We start from the raw sequence: 15,649 nt of genomic DNA, 5'->3' as shown, positions 1-15,649 counted from the left end.
CCCCCGGTGCGTCTCCGCAGAGACAGAGAGCAGGTGGCAGCACGGACCCCTCCCATCTCCCACCTGTCACCGGGGAATCCAAGGCTACCTGTGGAACTTCTGCTGAAACGCTAATGCATGGGCGGGTTCCTTGAACTTGGCTATGGCTTTCCGCTGCTGGGGAAGCATCTGTAAACTCTGAAGGAAGATGACAGAAACACTTTAGAATCCTGTTGTATAGGGTGTAATATATATATATTTCTTTTTATACATTAGATTTAATGCAAAATTTGAGTCCAGGCTGACCCTTAGATCACTAAAACAAACTAATTCTACCTCCCTGGCAATTTTTTGTAACCTATCCAGATAATCTATCCAAAACCAGTGCTTCAGTAAGTCACTGCCCTGAGCAGCACTCATTCATATCCTCCCAGATTGGTGTTAAGACCTTCCTTCCATCGTGGGGGCTTCCCTGGTGGCGCAGTGGTTAAGAATCCACCTGCCAATGCAGGGGACACACGTTCGAGCCCTGATCCAGGAAGATCCCACATGCCGCGGAGCAACTAAGCCCACGAGCCACAGCTACTGAAGCCCGCGTGCCTAGAGCCCGTGCTCCGCAACAAGAGAAGCCACCGTAATGAGAAGCCCACGCACCACAACGAAGAGTAGCCCCCGCTCGCCACAACTAGATAAAGCCCGTGCGCAGCAACGAAGACCCAACGCAGCCAAAAACAATAAATAAAATAAATAAATAAACACACACACACACACACACACATATATATATATATATATATATATAAAGACCTGCCATCATTTGCCCCGTCAGCCACCCAATCTTCTCTCTAAACCTTCTTGGGGAGGCCCAGGACAGGTGTCCTTGGAAAGTTACTTTCTGGTTTCACGTCTTCCTGTCAGGCGATTTTCCACGGGGCCCTCAGTCAGCTTTTTAAAAGTACAATACTCATCATACAGGAGGAACTGCCGTAAGGCAATGGGACCCCACGGTCGGAGTGGGTAAGTTACCTCCTAATTACCACTGGGGTAAATTAAGGGTTTCATATATGTAGCTGGGCCACAGTGAGGGGCAGCTGTGTCTGTGGCAGCCATCAGCACAATTTGGTCACGGTTTGTGCTTTAAAAAGTCTGAGAGAAGTGGCATCTTAAATTAGACCTTTAGGGGACTTCCCTGACGGTCCAGTGGTTAAGACTTCACCTTCCAATGCAGCAGGTGCGGGTTTGATCCCTGGTCGGGGAGCTAAGATCCCACATGCCTCGTGGCCAAAAAAACCAAAACATAAAACAGAAGCAATACTGTAAGAAATTCAATAAAGACTTTAAAAATGGTCCACATCAAAAAAACCTTAAAAAAAAAAATTAAATCTTCAGGATTTGAAACAACCATTCCTGAGGCTACTGTTTGCAGTAAAAACCAAGTGAGTTCATGAAGAAGATGGATCCATCAAGTGAAGAGACGGGTGCACGGACAGTGGACTTACACCTGGTCCTCCCTCACACCTGCCCTGAGGACAAGGGGCAGCTTTGTGCTTCCCCGAGGACTGGAGATGTAGGATTCCAGGATTTGGGAGGGATGGGCCGGAGGAGAATTCGGATTTCTCAGCCAGTCCCACTCTCCAGAGTCTGATCCTTCTCAAGCATTTTGGTGACTTGCCATGTGTGTCTGGGGCAATGAGCAAAGTGGCAGGGGGGGCCTTGCTACCACGGGGACACAGCCTGAGGAAGCAGCACAGGATTCAGTGGCGGGGAACCGTCTGCTGTGTCTGGGCTTCTGTCCAGTGATGCTTAACAGCCAGAAAAAATAACTAATGGTAACACACAACCCTTTAGAAGTGTTTACACACATGGCTGTTTCATTTTAAAGCATTTGTTCAAAGACCTACAACAAAAGCACACAGGCAAAATATCAATTCCTTAAAATATGTTCAAAAAAGGTATACTGTATATGAAATAAGCACTCTCCATTTTAGTAAACAGAACTCCCATGAGTAAAACATGACCAGGAGAGCGCTAAAAAAATATTCTTCCCAAAAAGTTGCTTTTCAGTGCTTCACACAGAAATAAAGAGTTTCAAGTCTCCGCGTTACACGGCACTAAGGTTTACACACAGACTCCCCTCGGAGGGGCAGTCAGATAGTCTGGGGCACATCACCAACCAGACCCGGAGCAGTGAGAGGACCAGGCCCGGAGGTGGCAGAGGCAGCCACTAGGCAGCAGTGAGCTCTGTCTGCCTGGGTTTCTGAAACCAGTTTAGTAGACACCAGAGTTTTCCTCTTCTTTCTGATATAAAAACCAGACGCAGAAGATTTTTCTTGATGATTTCACTTATCATTAAGTTAACTGGACAAGTAAAGCTCAGCAACTTGGTCTTTAATTAACGCCATCAATTAATTTCTCTTGGACACATTGTCAGCATGCGGCTTTTCTGGCCTCTCAAATTCCACTTTTGTTACTTGACAAAGACCTGTTTTCTCTGCCAGCCCCAGCTTTCGGCTCACGCCCACTCTGTGCCTTATCCTTGAACGATCTCCAGTTGTTGAAGCTCTTCTGGAACTGCTCCTGAAGAGAAAATGCAGTGCTGTCCTGTCACCACCAGAGGAGGCCAGAGAAGAACGTGGGTAAGAGCCTGCTTCAAGTCACAAGTCCAACCCAAGCACTGCAGCAGAACCTCCCACCAGGCCCTGCTTTCTAATTCGATCTCGGGCGCCTCAGGCACCCTTTTCCTCTTCCAGCCACATGGCTGCAGTGCTCGAGGGCGCTGGGGTGTAGGCACAGCTTCATACTAACTGCTGCCAGCACTGTGGCAGTTCTTACCACAAGACTTAGAAGAACTTACCTAAACTTATTTTGCCCAAAACTACAAAAATCGCTCAATTAGGAACAGACAAGAAAAAACTAATTTGTTATGATATCACAAATAATTCTATGCTCTTCTTTTGAGAAAAAGCATGTCTAGATGTCATTTCCTCTGGGTGATTTCACAATGTGGAATGAAGGCATGCAGCTTCCTCTTTGCCATTTACCAATTTATAAGGTAAGAGGTAAGAAGATACGCTTATCTGTATCTCAGTGGTTTAAAGCTCAATTCGACTGAGAAGGTATCGATCAAGAGAGCATAAACTTTCGATGAAAATTTTTTTAAATATTTATTTATTTATTTATTGGCTGCGTCAGGTCTTAGTTGCGGCACGCAGGATCTTTCGTTGAGGCCCTCGGGCTCCTCTCCAGTTGTGGCGCGCAGGCTTAGTTGCCCCGCGGCATGTGGGATCTTAGTTCCCCGACCAGGGATGGAACCTGCGTCCCCTGCATTTCAAGACGGATTCTTAACCACTGGACCACCAGGGAGGTCCCTCAACGAAATTTTTAAATCACAGGAAGGAGTTGGTTCTCAATAGTCAACAAAAGTAATAAGAACACTGTCTTAAAATGTTTTCTGTCTGTTCCCCTTTATTGACATTTTTGCGCCCTTTTCCAAAAAACAAAACCTATTTTCAGATATAAGATTGAATTGCTAAAACTGTCAATATTCAACCATTTCTGACCTACCAAAACGACAAGTATTAGCGATCACTTTATTGGGAAGAGAGGAAAAGACACTGTCCACTAATAAGCTAAAAACTTACTATGATCACCAGCTTCTACTTTGAAAATATGTGCTTCTTCTAATCAGCAGCCCATTTCCAAATAATTAAACACTTCAATTCACCCAGAATGAACGAAGAGTTAAACTTTGTCTCCAGTCTACACACTCACTCTGACCCCGCCCCATCTCCCCCACAAATACGGTACTGGCCCACGGAGAGACAGGCTAACTTGCCCACGCCCACCCTGATACACTTCTCATTTTTCAGAGACAAGACATCTGCAGACAATTTGAGAATAACTGTGCTACTATAAGTAGCAAATTACCAGTTAAAATACTCCTTTAATTGGCCGCTTCCTTTGTGTATATTCAGCCATCCCATTCAGGGCCATTTGACTGAACTGCCACAAGGCACTACGTTAACGGTAGAAAAGCTGCGACAACCTACAAAAAAAAAGTCCGGAAAAATGTCCATGCTGTTCAGAACCTTGGCCGTTTCTTCCCTGATTAGGAGAAGTTCTTCCTCTTTCTAGAAAGAGCTTGTGTTCATGTCCATGTATACTAATAAATTACAATATTAAGGGGATTCTTTTTTTTTTAAACATCTTTATTGGAGTATAATTGCTTTACACTGTTGTGTTAGTTTCTGCTGTATAACAAAGTGAATCAGCTATACGTATACTTATATCCCCATGTGAATGTTAGGGGGATTCTGAAATGATTCTGCAGCCCTGAAAATCAATTAAACTATTCTCCCACTCTGGCCAACAGTTCCCAGCACCTTCAGGAATCAACCTAAAGCCAAAAATGATATTGATATTAGTTGTTTTAAACAAGTGAAATTGCTCAAACAAGAGCCCCATTGATCAATCGTTAGAAATCTACTCTCTCGGGCTCCACCCCAGACCTGATAAGACACCCTGGGGTGGGCCCAGCCTCCAGGGACAGCTTGGGAACCATCGAGGGACACGCGCTAGTCCTCCTTTCTCACGCGATGGCACCTGCACGTGTTGGTGGCAGCTGGCCTATGCCCATTAAATCTTTTCTTCTCCGGCCTCGCAGTCGGCTTCCTCCAGCCAGTCCTCGGGCAGCATGGCGCAGGACCCCTTCACTCCGGACTCTTTTCTGTGCGCAGCCCACCCGACCTCTCGCTGGTGACAGGGCAGCGTCTCAGGCTCCGTCACACACGCTGCTTCTCACGGAAATCAACGACTACTCCCGTGCCTGTTCATATTTAACTAATCATCGCAGCGTGTGTGGTCTTTTCTGATGCCGATTCTGTTTTTTCCTCGATTCCTATGTTTGGGCTTCCTTGTGTCCATGGCGTAAGTGCTGTTCTTTCTGCTCTGATACAGTTTAAAGACATTCTGAGGCCCTCCTCTTCCACACTCACCTTCATCTTGTACAAACGTGCCCTGCAGGTAAGAGCCCGTGTCTTATCACATGGTCTGCCTGGAATCCTCTTTTTTCTTTTGGGATTATTTACAACAGTGTTTTCAGAACTTTGTGTGGGAGCCTCCAATTAACAGTTTTTCCCATTACGGTTTCAGATCATGCGGCCACGCCTGTATTTTCTTTAAACTTCGTGACGTCGGTTTTCAGAAAGTCTACATTTGACTATGCCTGGTGTTTTCCTTCCCAAACGTCCTGAACTTCGAAATGACTGAACTGCTTTCACTGAGATCCCAGCTTTCTCCACATCACCCACCAGACATCCCTGGTCAGTCAGAACCAGACGCAAAGAAGGTAACATGGTCTCATCCCAGAAGGCGAGATGCTCCAATGTGACCCCACCTTACACGACTGCTCAAAGGGGCTCTCTCTCACTGGGCGGCCCAAGATACCCGCCAGAATGAGGGCTTTCCAAGTGTCTGGGTCCCTGGAACTACCGCATTGGGAGCTTGGCAAACTTGGTGGGTCCCGGAGGGCCCCTCCTCAGCAGCCTGAAGCGACCCCCCCAGAGGACTCTGCTCTGGGACAGCAGGCCGCCTTTCGAGAGCACACGCTTTCCCTCAATGGCATGTGGAGGCCTCCGTGTTTCTTCCATTCCCCCTTCTGGGCGACGCCAGGGAATGGTGAAAGAGGTAGGAGACAGCGCTTGCAAGCTTGTGTGGTTCATGAGACTCACGTAGGTGACGTACTCGGTTGGGGAGCTGCACACCAAGAAACGGCAGACTCGGGACCGAAACCGAAGCCCTCTCTCGAAGCCCAACACTTGCTGCTGCACCGCCGCATCTCGGAGGGCCCGGCAGCTTCGAGAACGAGCCGCCATGTCCACTCCGGTCACTCGGGCTCTCGGTTTAGTGACTACCTTCCAGGGTTGTTGGAGAAATCAGGGAAGAAGCCGGGGAAAAGTGAACAGCACGGTGCCAGGCACGTGTTGGCCTAATCTAAGCCTCAGCGGTTATTACTGCCGTTGCTCATGGCCAGTGCCCGGCTTTTTATTTTAGTGATGATCACAACAAGGAAAATACTTTTATTTTTACACCATGGCGTTTCATTTCTCTATAGGATAACACATTTTTCTTCTTAACAGTTTTAGGCAAAATCCCACAAACAGGGAAATAAGGATAGCTAAGCAAAGGGGCTCAGAAGTTATAACTACCTTACTTCCTTGACCCTAAGAGTTAACTCGGCTTCAGTCTTCCGGAACGCAGCGGGAGGCCGCTCCGTGGGAACGTGCGCTGGTCACCGGAGGGGCACCTGTGCGAGGCTCACCTGTCTGTGGAGCCCCCACGCCCCCGCACAGGTCAGCCTCCCGGAGCCCCACCCGCACCCAGCCGGCCCCTCCCTTCCCTAAGAGCAAGACCCCCCAGTGTCCGGGCAGAACCTTCTTTCTGATTCTTTCTATATCACTGCTAGAGAGTACCAGGTGGGCTTATTCTCACTGCACCCTCTCACCTGAAACTCTCAAACACGCTGCGATGCTTCCTGTGTCATTTCTACCACTGGTCAGAATATTTCTGACAAAATCCTATCATTTTTTCTTATTCTGTCAGTGAGTCTACAGATAAATGTCTTTAAAAAAAGGACTCTTTAGAGAGGCTTATGAGAACAGGTTAAGGGGACAGTACACTAACCGGGGAGTGACGCCGCCACAGTAAAGAAGCAGAGCTGACGTGCTGTTACTGCCGTTCCCATAATTAAAGGCCCAAAGGATCGGGCCTTTCTAGTCCAGACACTGCCTCTTGCTGTTACACTAAGTGAACGCCAGGTGGCACCACAGCCCAGCCCACCAGAGGCTTGACACACGTTTCTTCCTCAGCCAGCGCAGCGGGGCGGGGGGCCTGGGTCCCCTAACCATCCCTCTGAAGTGTACTTATAGTTAAACCACAATGAAGTCTTGTTATAAACGCCTTTAAAAAATTTATACCTAGCAATATCATTCTTTAGCTATCTAATGCTGGCAGAAGCTTGCTATTGACAGGTCAGTTTGTTTGTTTTTTTAAATTGAGAAACTCAGCACTTTGTGAATGCAGTGTTTAAAAATCTATAAACTCCCCCTCAAAACCATTCCATGGAACTAAGTAAGACTGGCAAGAAACGAGAGCTCTGCTTTTTGCTCCCTGGGATGGACGAACATGCCCTACTGAGTAAGTGCTAGATTCATCACCCTTGGGGATTTTTTACGGTGGCATTTTCAGGGTACCTGATGTAACTCAGAAAACACCACTCTCATTTTCCTATCCTCCTCTCCCTTTCTAGTTAAGAGAAGCCCTTAAAACACTTGACATTGTTTTTGCCTGGCTTTAAGTGCCCTCAGTTAAACTTTACTTAACACAATGATCTCTAATCCTTCTTTCCAGAACAGGAGGGAAAAAAAAAAAAAAAAGGCAAATGGGAGGAAAGATGGCCCCCAAAATGAAGAACTCAAAATTCAGTTTTTAAGATGGATAAAACCAAGGTTAGGTGTTTTAGCAGTGGCTCCAAGCTAACTTTTGCAGGGCAGTCAACCTCACGCAGTGCTGTAAGCAGCAACGGCACTGCCATTCACACTTCCTGAAAACCGAATCACATTCAAGGATGCTCAAGATACGGAGGAGGAAGCAAAGCCCAGGAAACGAGCAGGTCACATGTGGAAAGCAACAGTGCTACCACTTCCCACCCAAACACAGACACCAGGAACACGAGCCCTCAGAGAACAGACTGGACGAGGCCCCGGGTCTTTAACTCCAGGCTCCCTGATGAACTGTGATTTGACCCCCAGTTTTCAACCACCATTTGTTTGAGAATCCACTCAGGATAACCATATTTTAATGCATTGTAAGTTCTCTAATGCCAGTTCTGTTCCTGCAGATTAATCCGTGTTATGACGGACTGTCCAAGGACAACTCTCCTTGGACAAGAGCTTAATGCCTCTTGATGACTGACAAGCCGCTACTGACCACACAGCTGGGAAACTGACCCTACTAAAAACAGAAGCCACAGTCTCTGGTTAACGTTTCACTATACACACGAAAACTAAGCTTAACCATCTCTCTGAGAATCCAAGGATGAAGGCAGAAGTAGTTAAACCTGAACAACGAAATCATCTCGGGAGGGCTTCCATCTACGCCTCACTCTTGTCAACACTCAATGGTAGATGAAGGCTTAAAATACAATAAAAATTAATTACTTGTGTCAACTCTGTTTCCCCATTAACCCATGAAGCAAGACACCTTAAAAGAAAGCACTCTGTGCTTTCTGTGTTCTTTTTTTTTTTTTGGGCCATGACGCTTTCGGGACCTTAGTTCTCCCCGACCAGGGATCAAACCTGTGCCCCCTGCAGTGGAAGCACGGTAACCACTGGACCGCCAGGGAAGTCCCCTTTCTGTGCACTTTTTACTCAGAAATCTAACATTCACACTCCACGTCCTACGATTTGCATCAAACATCCTTCCGAAGTGCTCCAGCCTCAGACACGGATCCTGGCGCAGGATGGGGGGGTGTGCTGCTCACGGCTGTGACTGGGGCGGGGGGGAGAGGCGGGGAGGCGGGGAGCTGGCAGGAAAGGCCAGAGCTGGGGACACGCTGCTCAAGGAAAACCAGGTCTACCCACTGTGCTGGTTTACCTCCAGGGCTCTAGAGGCTGGAGCGATCAGGGATTTCAGTGGCAATTTTTGTTTACAACACAACTGGAGACCTATTTGCAGCCAGCTCAGCAGAGATCTTCACGCATTGAGAATTAGCCAGTTTTAAAATTAAGAGACCAAAATATAGTCCACATTATTTTACATTTGTAAAGTCTAAAGCAAGTTCCAAAGGTGTTAACATGTGAGGCTATTTCTGAAAATTAAGGTCAAAAGGCTAAATACTTTAAAATTTTAAAATTGTTACACACAAAACAAGTGTGTGATAAAGCAAAAAGATTGTGTGTTTGGGTGCATATAAGAACTTTAGGATAATTTGAGGATTTCAAAGGATAATTTGTTCAGCTAGAATAAATATTTCATAACGTTTCTGAGCCCCTGATAATTTCCAAATAATCTAACCCTAAGGCAAAAGTTCTGGCATCAAGTGTGCACAGTAGATAAAATATGTGTCTTTCTTCTCAAGAGTCCTGTTTTAACATGAAGTAACCAACACAAAGGGATTTTAAATGAAGAAATAACCGAGTCTTGGGAAGGACAACAGGCACCGACAGAGCGGGCCCAGGTGACCCACCTGAATGGGTCCTACTGACATCAGCAGGCTCTTCAGTTGGGCGTCAGTAGTGGATGAAGAAAGCCCTTCAACAGACACGACGCAGGGCTGAGGCTTGCACTCCACCACCCGGAGATTCTGCTTGTTCGGCATCAGGCGGCCCCGGCCCATCGCACCTGCCATTCCCCGGCCTCTCCCGTGCATGATGACCTGGCAACAACAAAAGGAACTATTCAAGGTTGAAGCTTGGGGTTTTTTTTCACAGCTACTAAGATACAAAAGTGAACAAATCAGAATCCATTAAAATATACCGTGAGCGAAAGGACCTTCTGTAGTTTTTATCCACTATCAGAAAAGGGTTTAATGTCTAAATAAGACCACAGTACCCAGCAAACTGGAGAGAAAGAAAAGGAAGGAAAAGGAAGTAGCGAAGTCTGCACCTATCTTGGTGCCAAGCATGGTACTAGGTAGGCACTTTCTGTGCTACCATCATTCTGTAGACACAGCAGCAGGATCACAGGGGTTCAGAAACTTGCTGCGAGTAACTCAAAGATCTGGGTCCAGTCCTTATCGGCCCCAGAGCCCCAATCTCTCCCACTGTATCCCAGGCAAACCCAGCGGGGGCCAGGGGGCTGGGCATGGTGCTCCCCACAGCCGCCTCCCTGTCACGGCAAGCCACAACTCTACGTACCCTGGAGGGCGGATTCTGCAGCAGGGGTCCCACCGGCTGCACCACTGCACATTACACTCCTCTGCAGGGCTTTCAAAACAAAACCAAGAACCCAAACTACAACGACTGAGTGCCCCTGTCCCCCACCGAAATTACAACCATCACTGGCCTCAGGTAGGGCCCAGACCTTAGCATTTTTTAAAGCCGTCCAGGGCTCAAAAACCACTGTTCTGGGATCTTTTAAGCAAGAAGGAACAGCTGAGCTTTCCGGTCTTTTCTAATCCGGCAATTAGATAAAGCACCAGCACCCCCCAGATCAGGACAACAGTGAAACGCAGACACGGATGTGCCTGGGCTCACTGGGCTTTCCAGACATCCTGCCCAATTCTGCCCGAGAGTCGGGGTAGAAAGAGCCAAAAATGACCTCCCGTCCCATCACAGGAAAGGGCAGAGAGGAAGGCAGACAGAAATCAGAATGGAACCTTAGTACATGAATGGGTACCACACAAAGGGAAACAGAAAAAAACACAACACTTCTGAACATTCCACAGAAGGTGACACAACTACTCCTGTGAAGTGAGTTCTTGGAGTGCAAAAGGGTATTTCAAGAGAAGTCACACGGGAAAACACCATCAAAAAGTGCAAGTTTCACTGCCTGGAAACCAGCAGTAAATAACCATTCTTGTGTGCTATAACATTAATAACAATCCTTTACCAAATGCTGGCTTACATTCCAGGCACCGTGTATCTTCTTATAAAACCCTCACAAAAGCCCAAATAAGACAGGAAAGATTACTGTCCTCGCTTTATAGGAGAGTAACCTGAGGGTGAAGATGAAGAAACGCCGAGTGCTTTATCTACGTGTACAACAGCTGTATTGGGGGGGCGGGGGGTGGGGGTTTCTACGGTCTTTCTCATCGCATACCCAGGGACAACACCTGACTGAAGAAAATTTAGACTGGAGCAATTTTTAAAGAGTGTATCTGAAGATACGACAATGTGTCTGTGCCTGTGCCACCTGCAGCAAAAATGTCACAATTCTGTTTGTCCCTGTATCATAAGGTATTTATGAGTTAATAAATCCGGAGTAACTGAATTACTTCAAAGACCTAGAATGGTCTTCAGGCTAACACTACTCCTTAATATCAACTGCAAGGCAAGCAGAGAGGATGAACTGGCAGAGTTCAGAGTTTTCTAGAAGAAACTCAGAGCAGGTATTGCCGCCCCTCTTCCACCCTAAGGTCATCAGGCAAGGGGCGTCTGGCTTCTGCGCCAAGAGGGGACCTTGCTGTCAGGCAGAGAGGGGGGCCTTGGGAAAGCTACAGAGACACCCTCACCAGAAGCTGGGGCGGGGGGGCGTGGTCCCCACCAGGACATGACGGGACAAGGGGGACACTCCTCTCCTCAGGAAGGTTAAATTCACAAGGGGTACTGGATGCCCACACCTCGTCTCCCACACTGAGCTCGGAGAAGGAAAACACCCCCTCGACCCCCAGAGCGAGGGAGGGAGGAGGGAAGAGCCGGGGGGAGAGGCACTTTCTCGGGCAAGGTCCTTCAGCCCCGAAGGCTTCCCACCTGCGAGCTGGGGTGACAAGGAGGGAGCAGCCTCTGGAGGAGCAGCTGGCAGGGGAGGAAGGAGCGCCAGGCTGGGCTCCGTGCAGGGCTGTCCCCAGAGCACGGCTCAGAGCTGCCCGAAATACCCGCAGCCTGGGTTTAGGGTGATTTCCCAGCATCGTACCACTAAAAAAGTCACGAGAGGAAAGTGCTTCTGTGAACACGTGAGCTTTCAAAGCCAGGGCAAAGGAAACTGTGGCTGATTTGTCCACAATCTGAGCACTCCTGCTGCGCCAGGCACTCCCATCAGCGGGTTCACGGGCCTCCGGCGCCACGCTCCTGGGGCGGGGGCAGTAACAGGCAGTACCTTCTTGGCCGGGTGAATTCCTTGGATGCTCTTGATGCCTGGAGGGCCGGCTGAGTGCACGTGGGCCCCCACCGGAGGGTGCTGGGGCTGCTGAAGCGCCCCCTTGGTCAGCGTCACCTTGCGGGCAGGCTGCTGTCTCACTTCTGGGGGCTGAGGGAGCCGCTGAGGCTGGCCCTCCAGGTGAAAAAAGCCATCGCTCTCTCCTCCCTGCTGAAACCAAGGCAGCACGCTGGTCAGTCTCCGCACAAGCAGGCATCCCCCCCCAGCATCGGGGTCCACCTCGATCAGTGTTCAACTGAGAAGCAAAACCATCAAGGCTGCCATTTCCCTAGGGCCACTAAGGAAATTTCTTATTTGACGGGTGTTCGGGTTTTAACAGTATTTTTCAAATTTAAAACTAAGATCTTTAATTACTGTATCCACTCAAGAGGTCTATAATTACTAAAGTAAGTGCTGTTGAGTTCAGTGAAATAGTGCTTGACTTTAAAAATACTTCATACTCAACATGCCTTTTCCATTTTCATGAGCGTTCTTGTTAAAATCTGACAGTTTGTCTAGGCAGTGGTTTTAAACTTTTAACTCCCATCCGAACCTAATGGAAGTGGGTCATCATCCTGACTCGCCCCGCTGCCCCCCCGGCGCTGGTTGTAAATCCTGGGGCGCGCCCCAGTGCCTTCCTCCCTGCAGACACAACCCTGAACACTTGGGCTCCCCAGAGCGCCCGCAGGCTGAGGAGCACCCTGGCCACCCCTCCTCCTCTGAGTCACAAGTGTCCACACGTAGGCTGGCCTCCGGCCTCAGTCCTGTCTGGAACAAGAGCAGACCAGCCAGGAATCCCAGAAACTGAATGAGGAAATTCTAGAAATGAAAGAGTTACTGGAGGCCCAGACAAGTCCTCCCCACGTGGCTGACAGGGAGTCGCGGGGGGACAGCAGGGAGAAGAGCTGAGGCGGGGTCTGAGGGGGCAACCCGCACACAGACCGCCGGCCGAGGGCGAGGCACCGAGCACCAGCGACTCCTGAACGCTGGCTGACCACTAAGCTAGGCAGCAGCAGGGCTGCCTCCCTAGGAGCCCAGGCTACGAAATGAAAAACCCAGGCCCAAACGGATCCTCTGGTGAAGCCTATCAACTATTTAAGAAAGACAGACTCCCAATCTTACACACTCTGGTTCAGAAAACAGAAGCGGAGGGACAACTTTCCCACTCATTCTCTCAGACTTGTATTACCTTTTTACAAAAGTCAAACAAAGACATCAAAAGAAACAAAAGCCACAAAAGAATATCCCTCATACATATACATGAAAAAAATTCTCACCAAAACACTAGCAAACTGAATTCAGCAACACAGAAAAAGAATCATACACTATAACCAAGTAAGATTTACCCCAGGAATGCAAGGTTGGTTTAACTCTCAAAAATCAGTTATCAGACCACATGAGTAGAGGAAAAGACCACATGACCACCTGCACTGACACAGGAAAAGCACTCATAATAAAAATTTTCAATGAACTAGGAACAGAAAGGACAAATCAACCTGATAAAGGAAATCTAGCAAAAATCGACAGCTCACATCATGCTTAGTGTGAGACTAGTCAGGGGTATTCGACCTGCACGTTAGTCACCCGGGGAGCTCTCGGGTGTTAGTGTTCCTGGGCTTTAACCCAGAACCATCCAATTAGACCCTCTGGAGCTGGAACCCAGACATGAGCATATTTTAAAGGCTCTTCCAGTGATGTTGTCCAGCCAGGGCTGAGGATGGCTGAACCAGGTGGGTCCCCCCATAATGTTCTGTGACTCTGTGACTCTATAATGTCGGCTATAATTGCCTGAAACGTGATCCTGCTGGGAGTTATTCCAACCTGATGGAAGACTGGTTCCCCAAATGGAAACAGAAGCACCATGGAAAGGCAGGCCCTTCTGCAGGACCAGGATCCACATAAACTCAGACTGCTCCTTCTGCTTCTTGAGCAGGTGCCCCAGCCAGGCAGGGATGGCCTATTCTCAGCACACAATTTTTCAAAGTCCTTATCTTGAAAAGCTATGTGAACACTCTCTAGTTTTGTATACGCTTGAAATTTTCTATACTAAAAAGTTGAAAATTGTAAGGATATACACCACATATTCCTATCTTTAAAAGCCAGTAATCCATCACTTATTTACCTAAAATCATATTGAAATTATGTTAGTATAAGATTAATAAATTCACTATTCAAGTGTTAAGTCTCACTGTTCTTAAAAACATCTTTTTACATGGGCTGATACTTCACACTAGCCCCCAGGTCCCACCAGAGGCTGTGCCATAGATGCAGGTGGCACTGGGTCACTAAATTCTCCACACAGCTCAGCTACCTAACAGTCTACTGACTGCTTCTCCACCGTCTACCTTTTTCACGAATGTGGATAAATGAACTGGCTATGACGTATGGTCAGCTCTCTGGGAAAAGTCCTCCATTTTGCGGACTCCCTGGCAGCTCATCAGAGGAGGGCAAAGTCTATGGACACCTAGAGCACGTGCCATTTTGTAAGGGTCTAGAGGCACCAGCGGCTTCGACTCTGCTGGGTCTGCTTTTGTTCCCCAAGCCAAAATTTCCTATGCATGTAGATGGCACTGAGGTATTTACTGAAGAAAACAATCAACGGTAGAGCAGGCTTCTGAAAACTACGTAGTTCTGAATGTGCTATTAAAAAAAAGATTACAGTATCAGGATACTAGGTTATAGCCACTGTCAATTAGTACATACATATTTACTAAATGCCACTGTGATACTAAAAAAGCCAGCTTTCAGTTCAGCACTGATACTGGGTGCATCAGAAAACATACTGTCATGCTGTACAAATCGGTAATTAGCTGGTACATGTGGTCTAAAAGGAATGATGTCCATATATACGGTGGCCAACACGGTGAATATCGTTGCAGATATTTTCTTTAGCAATCCAGAGCTAAAAACGTAGATGATCTTAAAAAAAAACAAAAAAAGAAAAAGAAAGAAAAAGAGAGAAAACAAAAAGGGAATTCCCTCGCCACCAGTGGTCAGGACTCTGTGCTTCCACGGCCGGGGGCCTGGGTTCAATATCCGGTTGCGGAACTAATATCCCACAAGCCGCGAGGAGCGGCCAAAAAAAAAAAAAAAAAGTAGATGACCTAGATAGTAAACTTTTATTTAAAAAGAAGAGCTTGCACCAGAAGTAGGATATCTGCCTATTTTTAAGGTGTACACTGTGTGTGTGTATTTGGGTGATAAATATGTAACGCTGTGGTGATCCGATGATTTTTAAACTGGGAATCGAGAACAGAAGCATTTAGTCAATAAACACCCCAAACAAAAATTCTCTTTACTGCTATTATGAGTTAAGAGACTGGTGATGATTTATGTCTGACAATATTAGGTCAGAGGAACACCCTGAAAAACAAAGTTCTAAACTTTTTATTTTCCTTTCAAAACAAGTTTACGTTTTAAAGTAAGCTTGATTCCCATCTGCAGTTCGGAAATACAGGTACAGGTATCACAAAAAGCCTCTCCACTTAGGACTTTCTAAGAGATGGCCTGAGAAGACACAGGCAAACGACGTCTGTGGTCAGAGCACCCGCAGGTCTGGACCTCGCCGCCTGGCGGTCTCCTCGCTCTGTCTGCGTCTCACGAACTCACGAGCACGGTGAGCGCCCCTGCTCCTCCCCGCCCGGGGAGCCTCAGCAGCCGCCAGCCTGACCCGCTCACTCGAGGGGGCCCCCAGCACCTCCGATCCTAAGGTTTCCCAGGCCACGTAACTGCTTTTTCTCCACAGCATTCATCACCACTCACAGTCCTGTCATGCTCACGAGAAAGGGCGCCCCGCGGCGAGAGCACTGGCCACCAC

The 15,649-nt window shown here is 47.8% G+C and overlaps 1 protein-coding gene across 6 annotated transcripts in view; it reads right to left on the bottom strand.

Moving 5' to 3' along the window:
- Positions 1–15,649, bottom strand: part of RBM33 (RNA binding motif protein 33) — a 118,659-nt gene that overhangs the window by 6,520 nt on the left and 96,490 nt on the right. For 2 of the 6 annotated variants that reach the window (XM_068549755.1, XM_068549757.1), the window contains 3 exons: positions 11,794–12,003; positions 9,224–9,412; positions 89–177 (listed from right to left, as the gene is read on the bottom strand). In XM_068549755.1, the coding sequence (XP_068405856.1) occupies positions 89–177; positions 9,224–9,412; positions 11,794–12,003 (488 nt within the window). The remainder of the gene's footprint in view (positions 1–88; positions 178–9,223; positions 9,413–11,793; positions 12,004–15,649) is intronic. The other 4 variants (XM_068549756.1, XM_068549760.1, XM_068549758.1 and 1 more) reach the window with 2 other exon arrangements.

Source organism: Eschrichtius robustus, chromosome 8, assembly GCF_028021215.1.
Source record: "Eschrichtius robustus isolate mEscRob2 chromosome 8, mEscRob2.pri, whole genome shotgun sequence".
NCBI classification, from domain to species: Eukaryota; Metazoa; Chordata; class Mammalia; order Artiodactyla; family Eschrichtiidae; genus Eschrichtius; species Eschrichtius robustus.
Note: the sequence above shows the minus strand (reverse complement) of the source record. Positions and strands in the feature narration are given on the sequence as shown.